Below are 17647 nucleotides of genomic sequence, written 5' to 3' on the forward strand. Positions count from 1 at the left end.
GCGACAAGGCATTGTCCCTTCAGATTGGAAAAAGGCTAACGTGACACCGATTTTAAGAAAGGAGACAAAAAAAGTACCAGGTAATTACAGGCCCATTAGTCTAACTTCGGTTGTAGGTAAGCTACTTGAGGGCATAATTAGAGACAAAATTGTGAGTTACCTTGAAAGCCACTCATAAATTGTGGACTCACAACATGGCTTCCGAAACAAAGATCCTGCCTATCAAATCTATTAACCTTTTATAACGACCTCTTCACTGTTTATGACGTAACCAAATCACTGGACGTAGTCTATCTTGATTTTCAGCAAGCTTTTGATTATGTCCCGCATCATAAATTAATATACTAATTTAACCATAAAGCTATTGACGGTCAGGTAAACCAATGGATCGCGAATTGGTTGAGCAACAGACAACAAAGAGTAGTGATTGACGGATTTAACTCAGAGTGGGCGCCTGTCACTAGTGGCGTCCCTCAGGGCTCGGTTCTTGGCCCAGTGCTCTTCATTATTTACATCAACGACGTGGATGTTGGACTCAATAACCGCATTAGTAAATTTGCAGACGACACAAAGATTGGTAACTCGGTTCTCACTGACGAAGACAGGCAAAGCCTCAGAGGATTTGCACAAAATTTCAACGGTCGGATAGATGGGAGATGCCCTTATGTAGAACAAGTGCCAGGTCCTTCAAGTTGGAACGAGGAATAAAAGTTTGATTACGAAATCCGCGGCGTTAAACTCAAAAGCGTTCAATGCGTCAAGGACTTGGGGGTCAAAATCGCGACAAACCTCAAATTCTCACAGCAAAGCATCGATGCAGCAAATAAAGCGAACAGAAAGATGGGCTTCATAAAAAGAAACTTTATATATAAGAATAAAGAACTAATACTCCCGCTCTACAACAGTTTAGTCATACCCCACTTGGAATATGCGGTACAGATTTCGACTCCTCACCATGCACACGATATTGCTAAATTAGAAGGTGTTCAGCGTCGGGCAACGAAAATTATCCCTTCCTTGCGCAACAAATCCTACGAAGAAAGGCTTTCTACCCTTAACATGTTCTCTCTTGAGAAACGTCGCCTCCGAGGAAAACTGATCGAATGTTTTAAAATACTTAATGGTTTCACGAATGTAGACAGATCAACATTGTTTATGATCGATGACACTTTGCGCACGAGGAACAATGGCGTAAAACTCAGATGTAATTCAGACTGCACCAAATTTTTCTTCACCAACGTTGTAGTGCGAGAATGGAATAAGCTCCCATCATCCAGTGTAACACGATTGACTCCTTCAAAAATAAGCTCGACCGTCACTTCCTTCAACTTAATATCAACTAGAGTAGAAATGCAACGTTTTGGAGTCTTCTGATTAATGTAAAATCACTTAGGTTTAAGGACAGACCACCAAGTCTGGACCATGGGGTCTGTGTGGTCTGATTTTCTATGTAAATCTATATAAATCTCTCTCTATGTATATATATATATATATATATATATATATATATATATATATATATATATATATATATATATATATATATATATATATATATATATATATATATATATATATATATATATATATATATATATATATATATATATATATATATATATATATATATATATATATATATATATATATATATATATATATATATATATATATATATATATATATATGACTTGAATTAATGGCGGATAAATACAAATTATATTCCGTCTGCATCAGCATCAACAGTGATAACGAGGATGACCTGTTTGTCGATGGTGGTGAATATTAAATATATGTGGTTAGTTATTTACATTACTAATCCACCCATCATAATTATACTCGCTGTCTATTTTTGTATGTTATGACTTTTTAATATATCTACATGAACCCATATCGTATGACAGTCTTTTCCTAACATCAGAATAAATTATTCATATATTTCTCCATTTTTGTTTTATGTTTTTTACTCTGCAATGAATTCCCCCTTCAATTCCATCCTTATTCCTTTCCGTCTCTTACGCGATTTCCTATAAATGATCAAGCGTCAGCTACGTACTTCATCCCATCATTAGGGGTGGGCTGGTACCGGTACCAGTACCGGTACTAACGGTACCAGGTAAACGGTACGGTACCGGTACCAGTTGCTCGGATTTATTTATTGGATTTATTGATAATTCTTCATGTCCGATTCTTTTTTTAGGTTGCTAATAAATATTGTTATTGTTATTAGACCATGATCGAGTACATCCATAATAACTATACATGCTATTTTTTTATCCAAAAAATAAATATTCACTTCATTCAGAGAGAGAGAGAGAGAGATCACCACTCAGTGAGTGGATATCTCGGTGATATGGGTACTCGACTACTCGATCATAGTCTAATAACAATAAAAATATTTATTAGCAACCTAAAAAAGAAAAATAATCAGACATGAAGAATTATCCAGTTACTCCAATAAATAAATAAAATAATAAAATAATGGAAACGGGAGCTGTGATGGAAACGGAAAGCAGGACAAAATGGTGGGAACTTGGGGAGACGGTGACTCAGCGTCTACACACAGGTCCCATACCACATGGAGGCGGGCGAGCGCTGAGCGTCACTAAGATCCAAACGGTACCGGTACTAGCGGCAATGCGCAGTGCCGAGTGATCATTAAGCTTCCCGGAACCCAAGTGATCATGAGGCTTCGCGGTACCAGGTACCGATACCAGGTATCGGTACCAGGTACCGGTACCTGGTACCGCGAAGAATCGGTTCCCGTATCGGTATCGGTACTGGTAGTCCTGCCTCGCCGTCTCCCCAATTCCCCATTTTGTCCTGCTTCCGTTCATCACAGCTCCCGTTTCCATTATTTTATTATTTATTTATTTATTGAGTTGTTGGATATAATTCTTCTCCGATTTTTTTTTTTTCTTTTAAAATATTGTTATTGTTATTAGACTATGATCGAGTACATCCATAATAACTATACATGCTATTTTTTTTATCGAAAAAATAAATATTCTCTTCATTCAGAGAGAGAGGGATTTACATAGATTTACATAGAAAATCAGACCACACAGACCCCATGGTCCAGACTAGGTGGTCTGTCCTTAAACCTAAGTGATTTTACATTAATCAGAAGGCTCCTAAACGTTGCATTTCTACTCTAGTTGATATTAAGTTGAAGGAGAGAGAGAGAGAGAGTTTTCTTTACAAGAAATTTATTTGGGAATTTCATCAGAAGTCATTAAGAAAAAAAAAAAAAAATCCTTCGGGTACCGGTACCGGTACTAACGGTACTTGAGTTTTCGGTACCGGTACTACCGGTACTCAAATTAACGGTACTTGCCCATCCCTACTCATCACTTAATATTAGGCTCGAGTTGCAGCGTAGGTTTTTTTTTTTTTTCTACGTCGTAGCCTATTGCGTCGGTAGGCTTCTTCCCGGTGGATCCTGAATTCCTGATGGTCGGTCCAAGGCTTCTTCCCGGTGGGGCCTGTTGGTCGGCCCAGCCCGTTCTGGCGCAGGCGAGTGTTTATAGTGGCGCCATCTTGCATTGGCTCATGCTGCCCTCCCGGAGCTCATCTTTAATCCTAGAATCTAGAGTCCGGGTTGATAGGTGGTCTTCTGGACAGCATGTGGGTAGTTTTAAGCCACTCGGCGGCGGCTGAAAAATCCCAGCTTGGTGGCACCGGTCGGGGATTGAACTCGCGTCCTCCTGAACGTGGGGCCGTCTTGCTATCCATTCAGCCACCGCCTACCCAACATAGGTACATAGTTACACACGCAAACGGTGATACTGTAAATGCATTGCACTGCTTTGCAAGGCCATCTTCATAGGATATGCTCATCAATCCGTTTAAAAAATATAACACACAGATATTCATATGAATCTATGCACTTATTAATAATTAAATAATGCTCTACGATGGCTGAGTAAACAGAGCCGTTGTAAAGGCAGCACACCAAAACATCTCTGAGGTGCAGGGTCGACGCGCATACATTTTTATTTATTTATTGTATATTAATTCATTTTCATACTGAAACCATCTTTTCCAGTTATTGTTACATTTATGTATTTAGTAGAACACCAAATTAAATGTTCCTAAAACTGTCTTGAAGCTGGCACAGTGTTGATATTTGTGATTATTGCGGCAGCCGTCAACTGTCTGGCTGTGTCGGAGCTGCCATCGCTGAACCAGCTGGAAGGAGGAAGGTCACGGACGCAGAAACCTCAGACACCAGCACGATGGCTACCACACTGTTAATTCCGCAGGATGTGGGCCAGGCAGAAAAAGGAGGGATTGTTGACGACTTTATGTATGGGTCTAACGTCGCGACAAGCCACATCTACATCCGCATGGGTGAGTTATACAGGGCCACGGCTCCCTCAACACTCGGGGCGGGGAGGGCTGGGGAGAATGAGCTCCGTTATGTTCTCCCGGAGGGCCATCACTCAGATATGTTGAGATGTGAAACTCCTTGATATTTACGCCGCGCCTCTAAACTGAAATTCATTGAAAGGCTAAATGTAAACTTTTTTTAGCGTATTTTCGCAATGGGTGAGGCCCGCTCGGGAAATACGTATGACATGTAATTATCGGATTTTATTTAGCAAACCTGAGCGGTCTGTTCCAGAGACATAGACCATTTCTGGGTCAAAATGATGCTATTGCTTGTGTACCGGAAACCCCCCCCAAGCTATGAAAGCACTTAAACAAATTTGGTATGGTAATAGCTGAGCATTTTAGATTAGGTTATTTACTGAGCAGCACTCAGTTATTTCACTAAACACCATGGATTATGCCATAGATACACGCAACTTACTGTGGACACTTTTGTGCTCTAACAGTGGTGGGCACCGTTAACCAGGTAATCCACTAACTAAAAAGTTAGGTAGCTTTGCTTACGCTAAACTGCTAAACTGATAAAGAAATTAGTGGAAGCTAATGCTAACCGCTAACTTTTTTTTTTATATGGATTTAGACTCGATTTAGTATTTTGGCTTTAAAACCCTGTCTATCCGTTAATGATGGTCTCCTTGGGCTGACACATGACCCACCGGAAGTGCAAGTCATAGCCATTTGTCATATCTCTTGATTTAAGGACAAAGTACTTCTGGTGGGGCCATGGGTTCTGGAACTTTTGGGACTCCTGACCATCAGCTTGAGTGTCCTCCACCTCACCCACAGCTGCTGCCGGCTCCCTAACATGGTCAACATCCACAGGAGGAACAGAAACGTCCTCACTCTGGTGACCTTCCACGACGTTGATAATGATAAACAAGGCGACAATAATGAACGTGACTACACGGTGACAATGTCGCAGCTGAACTGAACAAAGAGCCCAACAAGCAACAAGAAGTTCATCCTAAATCCGTATATTTTACCCAAGATTTCCTGCAAATTTACGCATTTTTAGTACTTTTTTCCATAACTGACATTTTTATTATTTTAAGTTTATTTCTTATCAGGTGGAAAATATTGAATTCTTGTCATTAAATCCCGAGCTCAAAGAGTTGGAAATGGAAGATGCATTACCCTAAAATACCCTACTTTAACATAAGAACATAAGGAGTAAGTCGTGATTTACCCAAAAGTGGAAGCCCTGGAATTATTGCGCCGTATGACTCAACTGGTACTGTGTCTGCCCACAACGGACAAGATCAAACCTGTAAGAATTTTTTAGTGGACTTAAAGTTAGTGGAGGAGGAACTACACTTAGCAGAAGCTAATTGATCCGCTAACTGTTTCCAAAGTTAGCGCAAATGCTAATAAGCTAACGAAAAAGTTAGCTTTGCTAATTACCAGTTAGAAGATTAGCAGAACCGTGCCCACCACTGCTCTGTAAAGTACTTTGTACACATAACACACTGCCATATTGTTTTGCCATTGTATATTATAAGTTTTTGAGATTAGAAAAACTTTATAAATGTTGCTTTTACTATTTTATGGCAATAATTTACTATTTCAGCAAAGGTGGGATACTATCCTTAGCAGTGATAGATTGCTATTAAATGGTAATAGGTTACTATCAATTAGTTTTTTTGCAGGGATCTGTTAGATTAAAAAGAATATGGAGTGGCAGCTCTCAGGTTCAATAGTGGCCACATCAGCCATCTTGAACTGGGTCTACTTCTGGAGTTATACCAACACAACAACTCAGTCTTGCATATATACAGGAATGTTTCTTGGTTACCAAGTATCAATGTTTATTCAAAATATATTTTTGCCTAAACATGAAGCTCACACTGTCGATACATGTACTTGGTTAATGCACCAGAATGATCATATATCTCTGGAAGCCTGATTTCACATCTTTGGATCATGCTTATAAAAAGACATTAAGGAAAAAAAGGGCTGCCAAGTTTGCATCATAATGGCTTTCTTTTGCAAAAAAATAAAGTAAGGTGAGCAATGCTTTCTCCTCTACTATATTTCCATACTATGAAGTTATTTGAATGGAACGTCATAATATTTTGTCTCAGCCCATTTAGCTAAAAAAATTAGAGCTATTGCATTTCCATCTCCTTCACTCCAAAGGGCCGGATAATGTGGCCTTTAGTAATATTCAGCTTAGAAAGTCCCTTGTTCAAGCAATATTAACTATAAATTAGATTGCATGCAAGTATTCATCGGGAGTGTGGCCCTAGTCATCATGACTGTTATGACACTTAATAGATTTTATATGGAGAATTGGAGATCAGTTAAAAGGCATGCTGATTTAATACTGTAGGACTCCGTAACATATATAATTAATATTAAATATATATTAATATTAAAACTTTTTTGTTTATCGGTGAAGGACCTGAACTCCTTACTATGCAGCTATGATATACTACACAGTAAGCTTTTTCATAAGGGATTATTGTTTTGGTATTGTACTGTATGTACTATAAAGTCATTTTAGAGTTAAACTATTAAACTTGAGACCATAATTTATAAGACCAAGATTCAGACAGTTGTGTAGCAGTTAGCATTTTGAGAGGCAGTCAGATGAAGATTCAGAAATGGCAGGTCCATGTCAACACTATGGTTTCTGGAAATTGGTGATAGTTTTCACGATATCCTCTTTCACACTGCTAGAGTCTACCCTCTCCTGTAATGGTAAGTAGTAGCACTGTTATTTGTGGGGCTACTAACTGGGAGGAGGGCAAACCCCTTCATGTAGGAGGTTATTGGGTTAGGTTGGTTGAGTATATGCAAGAAAATTTATATAACTTTTTAGTCAGACCTGCAAAGGGAGGATAAATTAACATCTGGCTTGAGGTGGTGCTGAATGGAGAACATGGTGCTCAAAAGCTGGACTGTCTGGTCTGCAGCTGAATCACACTGCCACTACCTCCCTTCTAAATCGTCTAACTATTTTTACTTTAATGCTCCTGCATTTACAAATCTGTACAAAACTTTGACCTGTCTATGTAGGTCCTTTCTATGCTCATGCTTATAAGATTGTTGTGTATACCAGAGTACTACACACACCACACTGTATTTTTCTTTTTCACATGTGTATTGTTATCAGTTACATGTTTTTATGTATTTTTCTTTTGCAGGATTTCTACGCAAGGTCTATGGACTTTTATTTGTCCAGATCCTAGTGACCACAGTCATTGCAGCAGGATTTGCCCAAACCCCAGTTCTTCGCCAAACAATCCATGATAATCCCTGGATGCTCATATTGTGTCTACCATTGGCACTTGGACTTCTTATTGCACTCCATGTGAAAAGGTGAGAATAACAAGGGCATATTTTTACTAGACACCTACTTTGTTTTATAAACATTTTATATACAAGCGAATAATCATATGATACACCATTCTCTTCAGAAACTTTTCAAGGGTTGTCCATGACTGAAAAGTCACCACCTTTACCTTTACCCTGTACACAATTATTACGTCCCTTACTTCCCCAATTATTTTTACTTTTTTTTCCCTCATTTGTTTCCACCTGGCCTTCACCAGAGCTTTGCTACCTATCAAAGAAAAAAACATTTTCACTGCACTTTTGATACATTATTACTTGAGCACTTTTCATTATTATCCTCTGGCTTGAGCTTGACTTAGCCAGTTTACTAAATTTTGGGGTACCAGTCTTAATTCTCTGCATGAGGCAGGCTCGAGCCCTTGTTAGCAATTTGGTTTCTCCTCATGCTATTCCAAGCTTGTTAGTTTGAGTAAACATTATAAAACATATCATCTGCTTATGGGTTATTGCTATTACCATTCACCACCAACAACAGAGGCTCTCAAGGAATACCTGTGACATAAGGTGTTCATGAAACTGCTGAGTATATATATTTCTTCTGTTGCAATTCACCAAAATCAGCAATTTAATCTAGGCTCTCAATAATTGATTTTTGGTAACGTGCCTTTTTTCAACTGAGCAAGTGTCCACCTACCTCATGTTTTCTTCAGCCATACCAATCCACCTTACTGGTGGTCTCTCAGCCACTGTATATGCTTCTCTTGTACTTTGAGATTTCCTCATACGTAACAAACTCGTTCGTCATCCATTTCTGAGCTGCCGTGACCCATTTCGGCGTGAGGCTGGTCCACTGCAAATGGTATTGACAGACTTTTATTGTATATAGCTATATGAAAATGGAAGAGGAATGTTTTAATATATGGAATTATAAAATACATACTTCTAGCTTGTAAAACAGTGAAGAAAATACTATAGTTTTATGCTTGGCAACACTAAAATTGCAAGAAGGAAGGGAAGGGATGGTTTTCAGATGATGATTAATTTCTGTTGCCCTTAGTACCTAGAGGCCTACTGAGGTTGAGGGGCAGGGCAGGATGAGGTGAGAGGTTCCCCTACATGCTGCTAGGGCTAGTTAATGCCTACTGTGCCTGTAACTTTTGTGAGACATGTTTGAACTTATCACAGCCTGAGCTGTGGCTCACACTGCAGAAGGTTAAATAATTAAGTTGCCAAAATTCACTTGGATTATCTACAGTTAGAACACTGGACCTCATGAATGTAAGTCAAAGTATCAAATACTATTCTCACAGGTCACTATTATCCATGATATAACATTGTGCTCCACATAGTGAATTGTGTATTTTTTTCACATAGTTATTGTTTACTTCCATTCCTAATTAAAAAATTGTTTTTGGCAGGCACCATGTTCCCATCAACTTCATGTTGTTGGCAGCATTCACCGTGGTGGAAGCAGTCACAGTTGGAGTGGCAGTCAGTATGTATGAGGCTGAGGTGGTTGTGAAAGCTTTCTTCATGACCCTGCTCATCACAGGAGGCCTCACAGCATACACTTTCCAGACAAAGAGAGACTTTACAAATATAGGAGCTGGGTGAGTAATTGGGTGATATTGCCTTGTTGTTTGAATAATTTGGCACATATAAAGCTTCCACTTCATTGCCAGAATTATAACAGGAATTTTTTTATTTCACTATTCTCATATGCAACAAACCTCATTTAATGAGTACATATTATCCAAAGTGACATCAGCAAGAGGCTTTACTGAAAAGAGAAAGGACAGTGTTGAGTGATCTTTGGCTACTTAAAAACAATTGTAAGGTCAGCAAATGTCAGGATTTAATCAAGGAACTGTATTCACCACTGCTATGCACAAATTCAGCTACACTCTTATGAGGTTACCACACGTTCAGCAAATGTAGAAGTTGTTTAACCCCTAAATGAAAATACTCAAGAAAGTAATGTCGGCAAGAAACCCTTAGCGCTCTGCTGCTGTAACTACCTCCTTGATGGAGACATAAGAAGTAGAGGTCAAACTAGACAGACAGGGTGAATACTCTAGCATCTACTTATCATATATATTTTTCTTATTTACAGATTGCTTGTTGCTCTTATGCTGATGATTGGCCTTGGAGTGATGAATGTATTCCTGGGAAGCAGTGGCATGGAGTTGGCTTTAGCTGGAGGATCTGCTCTAATTTTCTGTCTCTTCATTGTGTATGATACTCAGGTAAGTAAGGGGTTTTCATCAGTGTTATATACCTTCAAACTAATGTTTCCGGTTAGTATGGGTGCTTCCTAAAAATTTGACTTCACAATACATTAGAGCTAGGCAAGATGAACATCACAAAGCCTTTGCATCCTTTCAATTCTTAACCCCATAATGATGCTGATGCCGTTGGCGTCATATAGTTCTATCAGACGTAGGCAACGAGCGTGACGCCAGCGCTGGAGAGCAAGAAGCTATCCGGAATTTGAAGGCCGCGCGTAACTACGTCTCTGTCGATGCTAAGTGACTGACTGGCACCTCTTTTGTCCCTTACCACCACTCCGTGCTAAAATTAGCCTACAGTTCCTGCCTATGCATCATGGTGTCTGCAGTGCGATTATGTTCCCTGAGCCGTCTTGTTTCAGTGGTCTTCCTTTAGTTTCTGCTCGTTGTGTGCATGCTGAGCATAGTCTTGACACCTCCACTGATATACGTGATGTTCTAGAATCTAGATGAACCACTATCTTGTTCACAGGAATGTTCAGAGGAGTGGGAAGTGGAAGTTGGATTTTTTTGGAAATCATGGAATTCAAGCTAAACGGTCTGTCCAAATCATAATCTGATTTCACAGTTGAGTTATATGGATGATTTTCTACAACTTTTATTCAGTGAAATTCATTCCAGAATGAAAAAAAAAAATTACAAAAATTATTTTTCGAGTTTCACTGTAACTGGCTCTCTGTAGGCAGTAAATTTCCGGGTATAAGATTATAAACTATGTTGTTCACACTCAATTATGAGAAAATGAGCAACTTTTCTTCAATAAATTTTCCTGTACGTCTCACTAGTAAAAAGTTGGAATTTTTGAGAATCGTGGAATTCCAGCCAAACAGTCAGTCCAAGTAAAAATCTGATTTCATAGTAGAGTTATAAGGATGCTTTCCTATAATTTTTATTCAATGATGTTCATTTCAAAATGAAACAAATTACAAAACTTTACAAAAGTTATTTTTCAAATTTCACTGCAACTTTGGCTCTCTGTAGGCAGTCTATTTCCGTGTCAAAGATTATAAACTATATTTTACAGACTCCATCGTGATAAAATGAGCAACTTTTCTTCAATAATTTTTTCTGTACGTCGTACCAGTATAAGTTGGAATTTTTTGGGAATCTTGGAATTCCAGCCAAATGCGACAACCTAGAAAGAAACGGATTTCACAGCAGGATGCGCCAGAAAATTTTCTATAAAACGCCTTTTATGACGTTTTCTCCATTTCAAAGTTCATTTTCCGCTGACTTTTGCATTCAGGGGGATCTCCCGAGAAAAACTTTTGCGGTCAAAGGGGGTTAATAACAAACGAGTAGTTTACTGCAGTATTTTTTCAGTGATATATAATAAATTACTATTGGTATAAGCGAGAATGTTTAGGGAATATTATAACTGCTATGCACTACTCCGTTTTCGCTTTTCTTTTGAGTAAGTCACAACTTGGAATCTCTTGCCATAGAAAACATGGCTGAATGAGCATGGAAGTACTACAATTTATCATACCTAAGTTGATTCAGATGATACTTTATCAATATGATAATTTATCAATAAATTTGAACAAACCTACAGGTGAGGATGAGCAGCTAGATTGGATGTGTGCCATCTACTGTGGTAAAAGTTTGAAGCAAATCCCTTGGATTTTTGCCAAGTCAAACCAACCATTACACATGCAATAATATTTTCCCTCATAGTTCTTGTGGGACAAGCTTTTATGCAATTTTATTCATGTCAAAGTGACCTCCTATGTATTTTATATATTTATCAAACTGTAGAATGTACATTGGCAGCGAGTAACTGTGGGATGAAGGACTGCTCCTATTGTTTGCATGGAATTTATGTAGATGATAACCATGTTTTATTAAATTTGCTTCTTTTTTAGAAAGTTGTCTTCTTTCAGATGATGATGCAGAAATTGTCTCCGGAAGAATACATTTTGGCCACCATCAACCTGTACTTGGACATTGTGAACCTCTTCCTTGAACTGCTTCGCATATTTGGTGACAGGAGAGGCTAAGTCATTGGAGAATTACCATAAATTATATGTGAGAGGTTAAATTGATATGTATATGTTTGTAAGATTTTTGTTCTTTTGTTATGCTTGCGCAGCACATACTCCAGTTTAATGAGCTCAATTTCAATGGTTCATGACAATAATGAAATTAATGTAATACAGCACCTGAGCACAGGAATACATTGCAAACCACTAAGAACCAGCAGCACAACTTTTCACCTAACCAGATCTGACACTACCCTAACTCTATATGGCTTAGCAAAATTGATAGTGTGCTCTTCCCCTCTCAGGTCTTGAGATGAAAGCATTCATCAAAGAAGTGCAATTTGTTCAAAATTTGAACCACCACCCTAAAAGTTACTGTGTTTTTGCAGGATTCCAATAGTTACCCCAGACCAAAATATTACCCACCCTACCTATGTGGGAAATGGGGTTTTGAGGATTATCGAAGTCCATTCATATAAAGGTACATAGACCATCAAAAGTGAAACATTTTTGGCTGTTAAGCAAAAAACAATTGAGGCAGGCTTTGTCTTAGCTCACTTAATGTAGGTAAGAATTACTGTCATGTCTCCTATTGTGATGTTATGTACAAACAGAAGTGTTGCCCTTCAGTGGCAGTCTTCCTCCCTTGGACCAAAACTACTTGCATTCAGAGTCTTTCCTGGTGTCCCATAGGGGATTAAGGTGATGATAGTGAGTGAACCTGTCTCAGAGCTGGCACCATTTGATTCTCTAATAGGCTATTCTTAAACAATTTCATAGCAAGAAATCTGATGATTTTTTCATTAATTAGTAATGCTGCATTAAAGTGAGGTATGTTGTGGTCAGAGTTATATATTGGTTTTATTTTTCTATGTCTTGGAATTCCTTGATCATATCCATAGCATAAATATAATAAAATAAATTACAAATTTTTGCATCTGTTCAGTCACCTTCAGAATATCTTACAGTGTGATGAGAAATGTTGCATCATAATCACTTTGATTTTTGCTGTCCCCTAATTGATATGTGCGATTCTGAACTTTTTTTTGTTTGGTAGAGTATATATTTAATTTAAAAAACTAATGGAAATAATTGCCATCAAAATTGATGATTATCACTTGTGACCCCATTTCCCAAAGAGGCAAAGTGGGGGACCTGAAAATGCTATTTGACCCTTTTTCAGATGTTGGCAAAAGTATTTGAGAGAAGGCTCCTTGAATTTTATGTAGGAGTTGCATTCCTTTAGTTTTTTTTTTATGGCAGTAGACTACAGACATTTTTAATCCCCATTCCTCAAAAGACAAAATATGGATATATAATTTACTTTTATCAGATTTTTTAAAAACATAAATATTTGTTAAGATAGAATAAACATATTTATGTAGTGACTGTACATAAAATTACAGATGTGGTTCTAAACACATTCTTTTCCATTTTATATTAGAAATATGTCATACTGCTGTTTCTAACAATTATTGTCCACATGACATGGTTGAGAAAAGGCAATAATAAACACTTAGTATTCATATATATTTTAGTACTAAATGAAGTTATAATGATCTTGAATATTCTGTTGAACATAACCTCACAATATCATTCAAGAATGTGTAGCTTCCATGAGGAGTGATACTATGCTGCTACAACAGGAGTAGCTTATTAAAAGGGTAAGGTTTAGCGTGCTTATTACTAATTGTCCATGATATTTGATGGGGAATTTAGATGGAACAAAAACTGGATGAGAAATACATGGCCAAAATTCTACATATACTCTCACAGATGGTGATTCTAACTACCTTAATTAAAAATAAATTGCACATATAAATGTTCAGTAATTATCACATTTTTCACAGACATAGCTGTTAAATTGAGTATCCAGGAACAATAAAGTAAATATAATTTCTCAATCTGGTGCCAGCTTTTCAATTTGTGATGTAAAATTTGAACGCATCTCAGAACATCATCATAAATTGCGTATATAAATGTTCAGTAATTATCACATTTTTCACAGACATAGCTGTTAAATTGAGTATCCAGGAACAATAAAGTAAATATAGTTTCTCAATCTGGTGCCAACTTTTCAATTTGTGACGTAAAATTTGAAACAATGGGTAATCCATAACACATCTCAAAACATCGTGTGTGATCAGGGCCCAAGAGAGAGGGGGGAGCTGGTATCTCAGCACCAGGGCCCGGCCTCATAGGGGGCCCGGCCACCTGGGCATGATGTGTGTAAATTAAGATACTTAGGGGCCCAGAATTACTTGCAGCACCAAGGCCCAATGGTAGCTCTATCTAGTGCTGTGTGTGATAACATGATATTTATTTGCCAAGAATGGCATCTTGCAATTTTTGTTGGTGCTCGCTCTCTCTCTCTCTCTCTCTCTCTCTCTCTCTCTCTCTCTCTCTCTCTCTCTCTCTCTCTCTCTCTCTCTCTCTCTCTCTCTCTCTCTCTCTCTCTCTCTCTCTCTCTCTCTCTCTCTCTCTCTCTCTCTCTCTCTCTCTCTCTCTCTCTCTCTCTCTCTCTCTCTCTCTCTCTCTCTCTCATATTAAATGAAATCAAGAGATGTTTCTTCCTATGTCCAAGAAAATACACAGGGTGGATATTAGAAAAAGAAAAAAAAACTGCTATGTGACCATTTTGATGAGATCATAATGATGGAAGACTGTCCTCAACCTTCTGTATCATAGAAGCTATATAATCACCTGTACAAGAAAGTTCACTTATGTAATTTCACTGAAGGTCCTTTTTAAGGTGTCATGCTCTCAATACATAGCTTTTGGAAGTTACCACCGGTGCCTTTCAAGCCTACAAGCTTACAATGATACGTGCAGAGGGTCAGAATCCCTCAGCCTCACCTGTGTCCATTTCCTTGATCTGAGACATGCTAGTCTAATACCCTCCAAAGTATGGTGGGTTTCAGATATAGGCAGTGAGTAATTTTTTCAGTATATGATTCCTCAGTCTAATGTACAGAGTAATTGTAACAAGCATAGAAATTCCTGCCAATGAGGGATGCAGCAACCCTACAAATGGAACATAATTTCACTCAGAAAAGATAAAGTTACTTATTCTTTGCCAAAGAACAAGTTTGTACACGTGATTAAAAAATTACGGTGCAGGTGAGGTTTGATGTATGCATGTCTGCCTGGTACATATAAATGTAATGTTGATAACAGGCAATATATGGCATCCTCACAAGAGCAGGACTATCAATTGCAGGTAAAATCAAGGGACATTGTTAGTGCAGTATACACTATCTGAAAAGTTTCTGCAAGATATATGCACTGCTAGCTTTTTATTTATACATACATTACAAACAAAATCTGTCTTGAAATGAGCAGTATTTTAATGCACTGATGTCCACCCCTGGTGTTATAAAACATCAACAGAATCAAATTATATACATTAAAGTTCATACTATCCAACCATCAAGTAACTGACCACTCCAGGTACCTCTTTTTATGAAATTTGAATTGATAAATTATAATTATCAGAACCTGAATTATTGAAAAAAAAAAAAAAAAAGGAACAGTATACTATATACTGTACATTCATATATATATATTCTTACATATTGTAACCATAATTGTTTTTTACATTTATCATCATTATCTGTTTAGTGTAAACCAATGTTATTGAGCAAAACCTATGTTCTCTGAGTTTTTAATGTTTTTCTTTTCTCACCACTTCTAATACTAATAGATTTAGTAGATGATTATATATAGATCTATATGAAATGTAGCCATCAGTGATTATCAGTTCATTTGATGTATATTTTGTTCTGTTAGTCAGCGTCTTAAAAGGGAATCGCACAAACTGTAACAGGCTCCACTTGGTTGTGATATCTGTACACTGCTATGGGGAAAGATGTTTATTATTGTCACAGTGATTTCAAAGAAGTATTTATTGACCTTGATGTGATTATATAATTAAATATATATTTTATAAACTATAAGGCCATATTTTTAGTTTTATTTTCCCCATGTAGTACAACCGAGAGAGCCCGGGTTCGATTCCCGGGCGGAGTGGAGAAATTTGGGCGGCTTTTCTGATACCCTACACCCCTGTCCACCCAGCAATGAATGGGTACCAGGTATTAATTGGGGGTTGTGTCCTGTCTCCTGGGATCTGTTCCCTTCTATAATTCCTTCCCCTTCTGTCTCTCTCCGGCATATGACCACAGATGTTGCGTTGACTAAATGAAACTTTCCAACTTTCCCCATGTAGCATTTCAAATAACTCTTCCTATATCATGCAGTGAGGATGAGGGTGAAGGCTCATGAGAAAAATCAGCTAATTAATTTATTAGATGAAAATATTCATTGTAGAAGCTTCTCACCATCATTATCAGACTGCATCATTCCACTGCAGGACATTAGCCTCTTACCAAGCATTGCCATTTTTTTCTGTCCTGCTCCTCTAGCTTACAATTTCGATGTAAATGTTCTGTGAATTTCTTCATTTATCACACCGTCTGCTAAATTACCTTCCCCTAGAGTCTTTTAATATAATCTATTTCCCAGTCTTTCATTTTTTGTTAATTTCATGCCTTCTACATACAAGTCCTGCTGTCACCATTTCTTGATTTGACTTGCCTTTATCACATGTCATTTATTTTTGCAATTTTGCCGACAATCAGCAAATTCAAAATATTCATTGGCTAACACCTCTGATGTGGTGAGCTATCGATACTAATGATAGTAACCTACTGACGCTGAATTGGGACTTTCCAAATTTTGTGGCATCCTTTCCTTTGGTGTGAAGAAGGCGGAAATGCAATAGCTGTCATTTATATTTCTTCCGGGAATATAATGGTATTTCATATAAATAACTTCGTATGAAAGTAAATATAGAAGGAAGCATTGCTCACCTTGCTTCATTAATTTCAAAACAAGGCCTTTTTACTGTAAACCTAGCAGCCTCTCGTCATCTATCTATATGTTGCAAAAAGAAGTTAATTTAGGCTTAAATGAACAGCAGACTATTAGTGCGCCCTACAGCGTATTGGATAGTGACTCCGTATTGTAAAAAACAGCAATTATACTTACAGGGATTACACCTGGAATGATGAACACTAGATTTTACACTCGCCGAGAAAAAAAATAAAGCGAAAATCAGATGAAGGAGGAATAGAATGATACGAACAAATGAGAGAAGGAATAGAGGAAGTTATAGGGAAGAAAGGAGGAGGGGGAATGTGGAGATGCAGCGTGGCCAAGTTCTCCAGGGGGGCCGTGAAGCAGCTCGATCCTCGATCTCGACACACCTTCCCGAACACCCGAATCGCCCAACGCTATACACACGTTTTCTAACTTTCACAAGCTTGATTGCAAAATTAGTTTATGGCGAACTCACTAATAAAACAAGTCTCTCGCTGAGCCAATAAATATGTGAAAGAAGTCACCGCAGAATGCTTGTGTCAGTCCATTTGTGGCTTGGATATGAATGACAATAATTAAATTATCTGAGAAAATAATGACATTTATAAGCTGTTAATGCGTGACTAAGGCATGTAAATCTAAGAAAAAAAGTTTTCTTATATCGAAATACTTTGATATGAAATGACAGTTATAGCCTATTCATTACCGCTGTCTGATTTTGGTGTTTTTTGTTTATTCCATTTGATAATTTTCTACATTATTTGCGTCAAATTGAGTGTCTTGTTGCGAACTATGTACTGCACT

General features: G+C 37.7%; 1 protein-coding gene and 1 long non-coding RNA gene across 7 annotated transcripts in view; one reads left to right on the forward strand and one right to left on the reverse strand.

The window, feature by feature from the left end:
* Positions 1–17644, reverse strand: part of LOC127006262 (uncharacterized) — a 53235-nt gene extending 35591 nt beyond the window's left edge. For 2 of the 6 annotated variants that reach the window (XR_007759375.1, XR_007759373.1), the window contains exons 1-2: positions 17012–17644; positions 8387–8542 (exon numbers count right to left, since the gene is read on the reverse strand). This is a non-coding gene — a long non-coding RNA (uncharacterized LOC127006262). The remainder of the gene's footprint in view (positions 1–8386; positions 8543–17011) is intronic. The other 4 variants (XR_007759371.1, XR_007759368.1, XR_007759374.1 and 1 more) reach the window with 4 other exon arrangements.
* On the forward strand, positions 4157–15925 carry LOC127006257 (protein lifeguard 4-like). Its single transcript, XM_050875897.1, has 5 exons — positions 4157–4353; positions 7542–7716; positions 9111–9302; positions 9806–9938; positions 11864–15925. The coding sequence occupies exons 1-5, from the start codon at positions 4239–4241 to the stop codon at positions 11978–11980; spliced, it is 732 nt and encodes a 243-aa protein (XP_050731854.1). The 5' UTR covers positions 4157–4238; the 3' UTR covers positions 11981–15925.
* Positions 17645–17647: the final 3 nt, after the last annotated feature.

The sequence above is a fragment of the Eriocheir sinensis genome, chromosome 3, assembly GCF_024679095.1.
Source record: "Eriocheir sinensis breed Jianghai 21 chromosome 3, ASM2467909v1, whole genome shotgun sequence".
Classification (NCBI taxonomy): Eukaryota; Metazoa; Arthropoda; class Malacostraca; order Decapoda; family Varunidae; genus Eriocheir; species Eriocheir sinensis.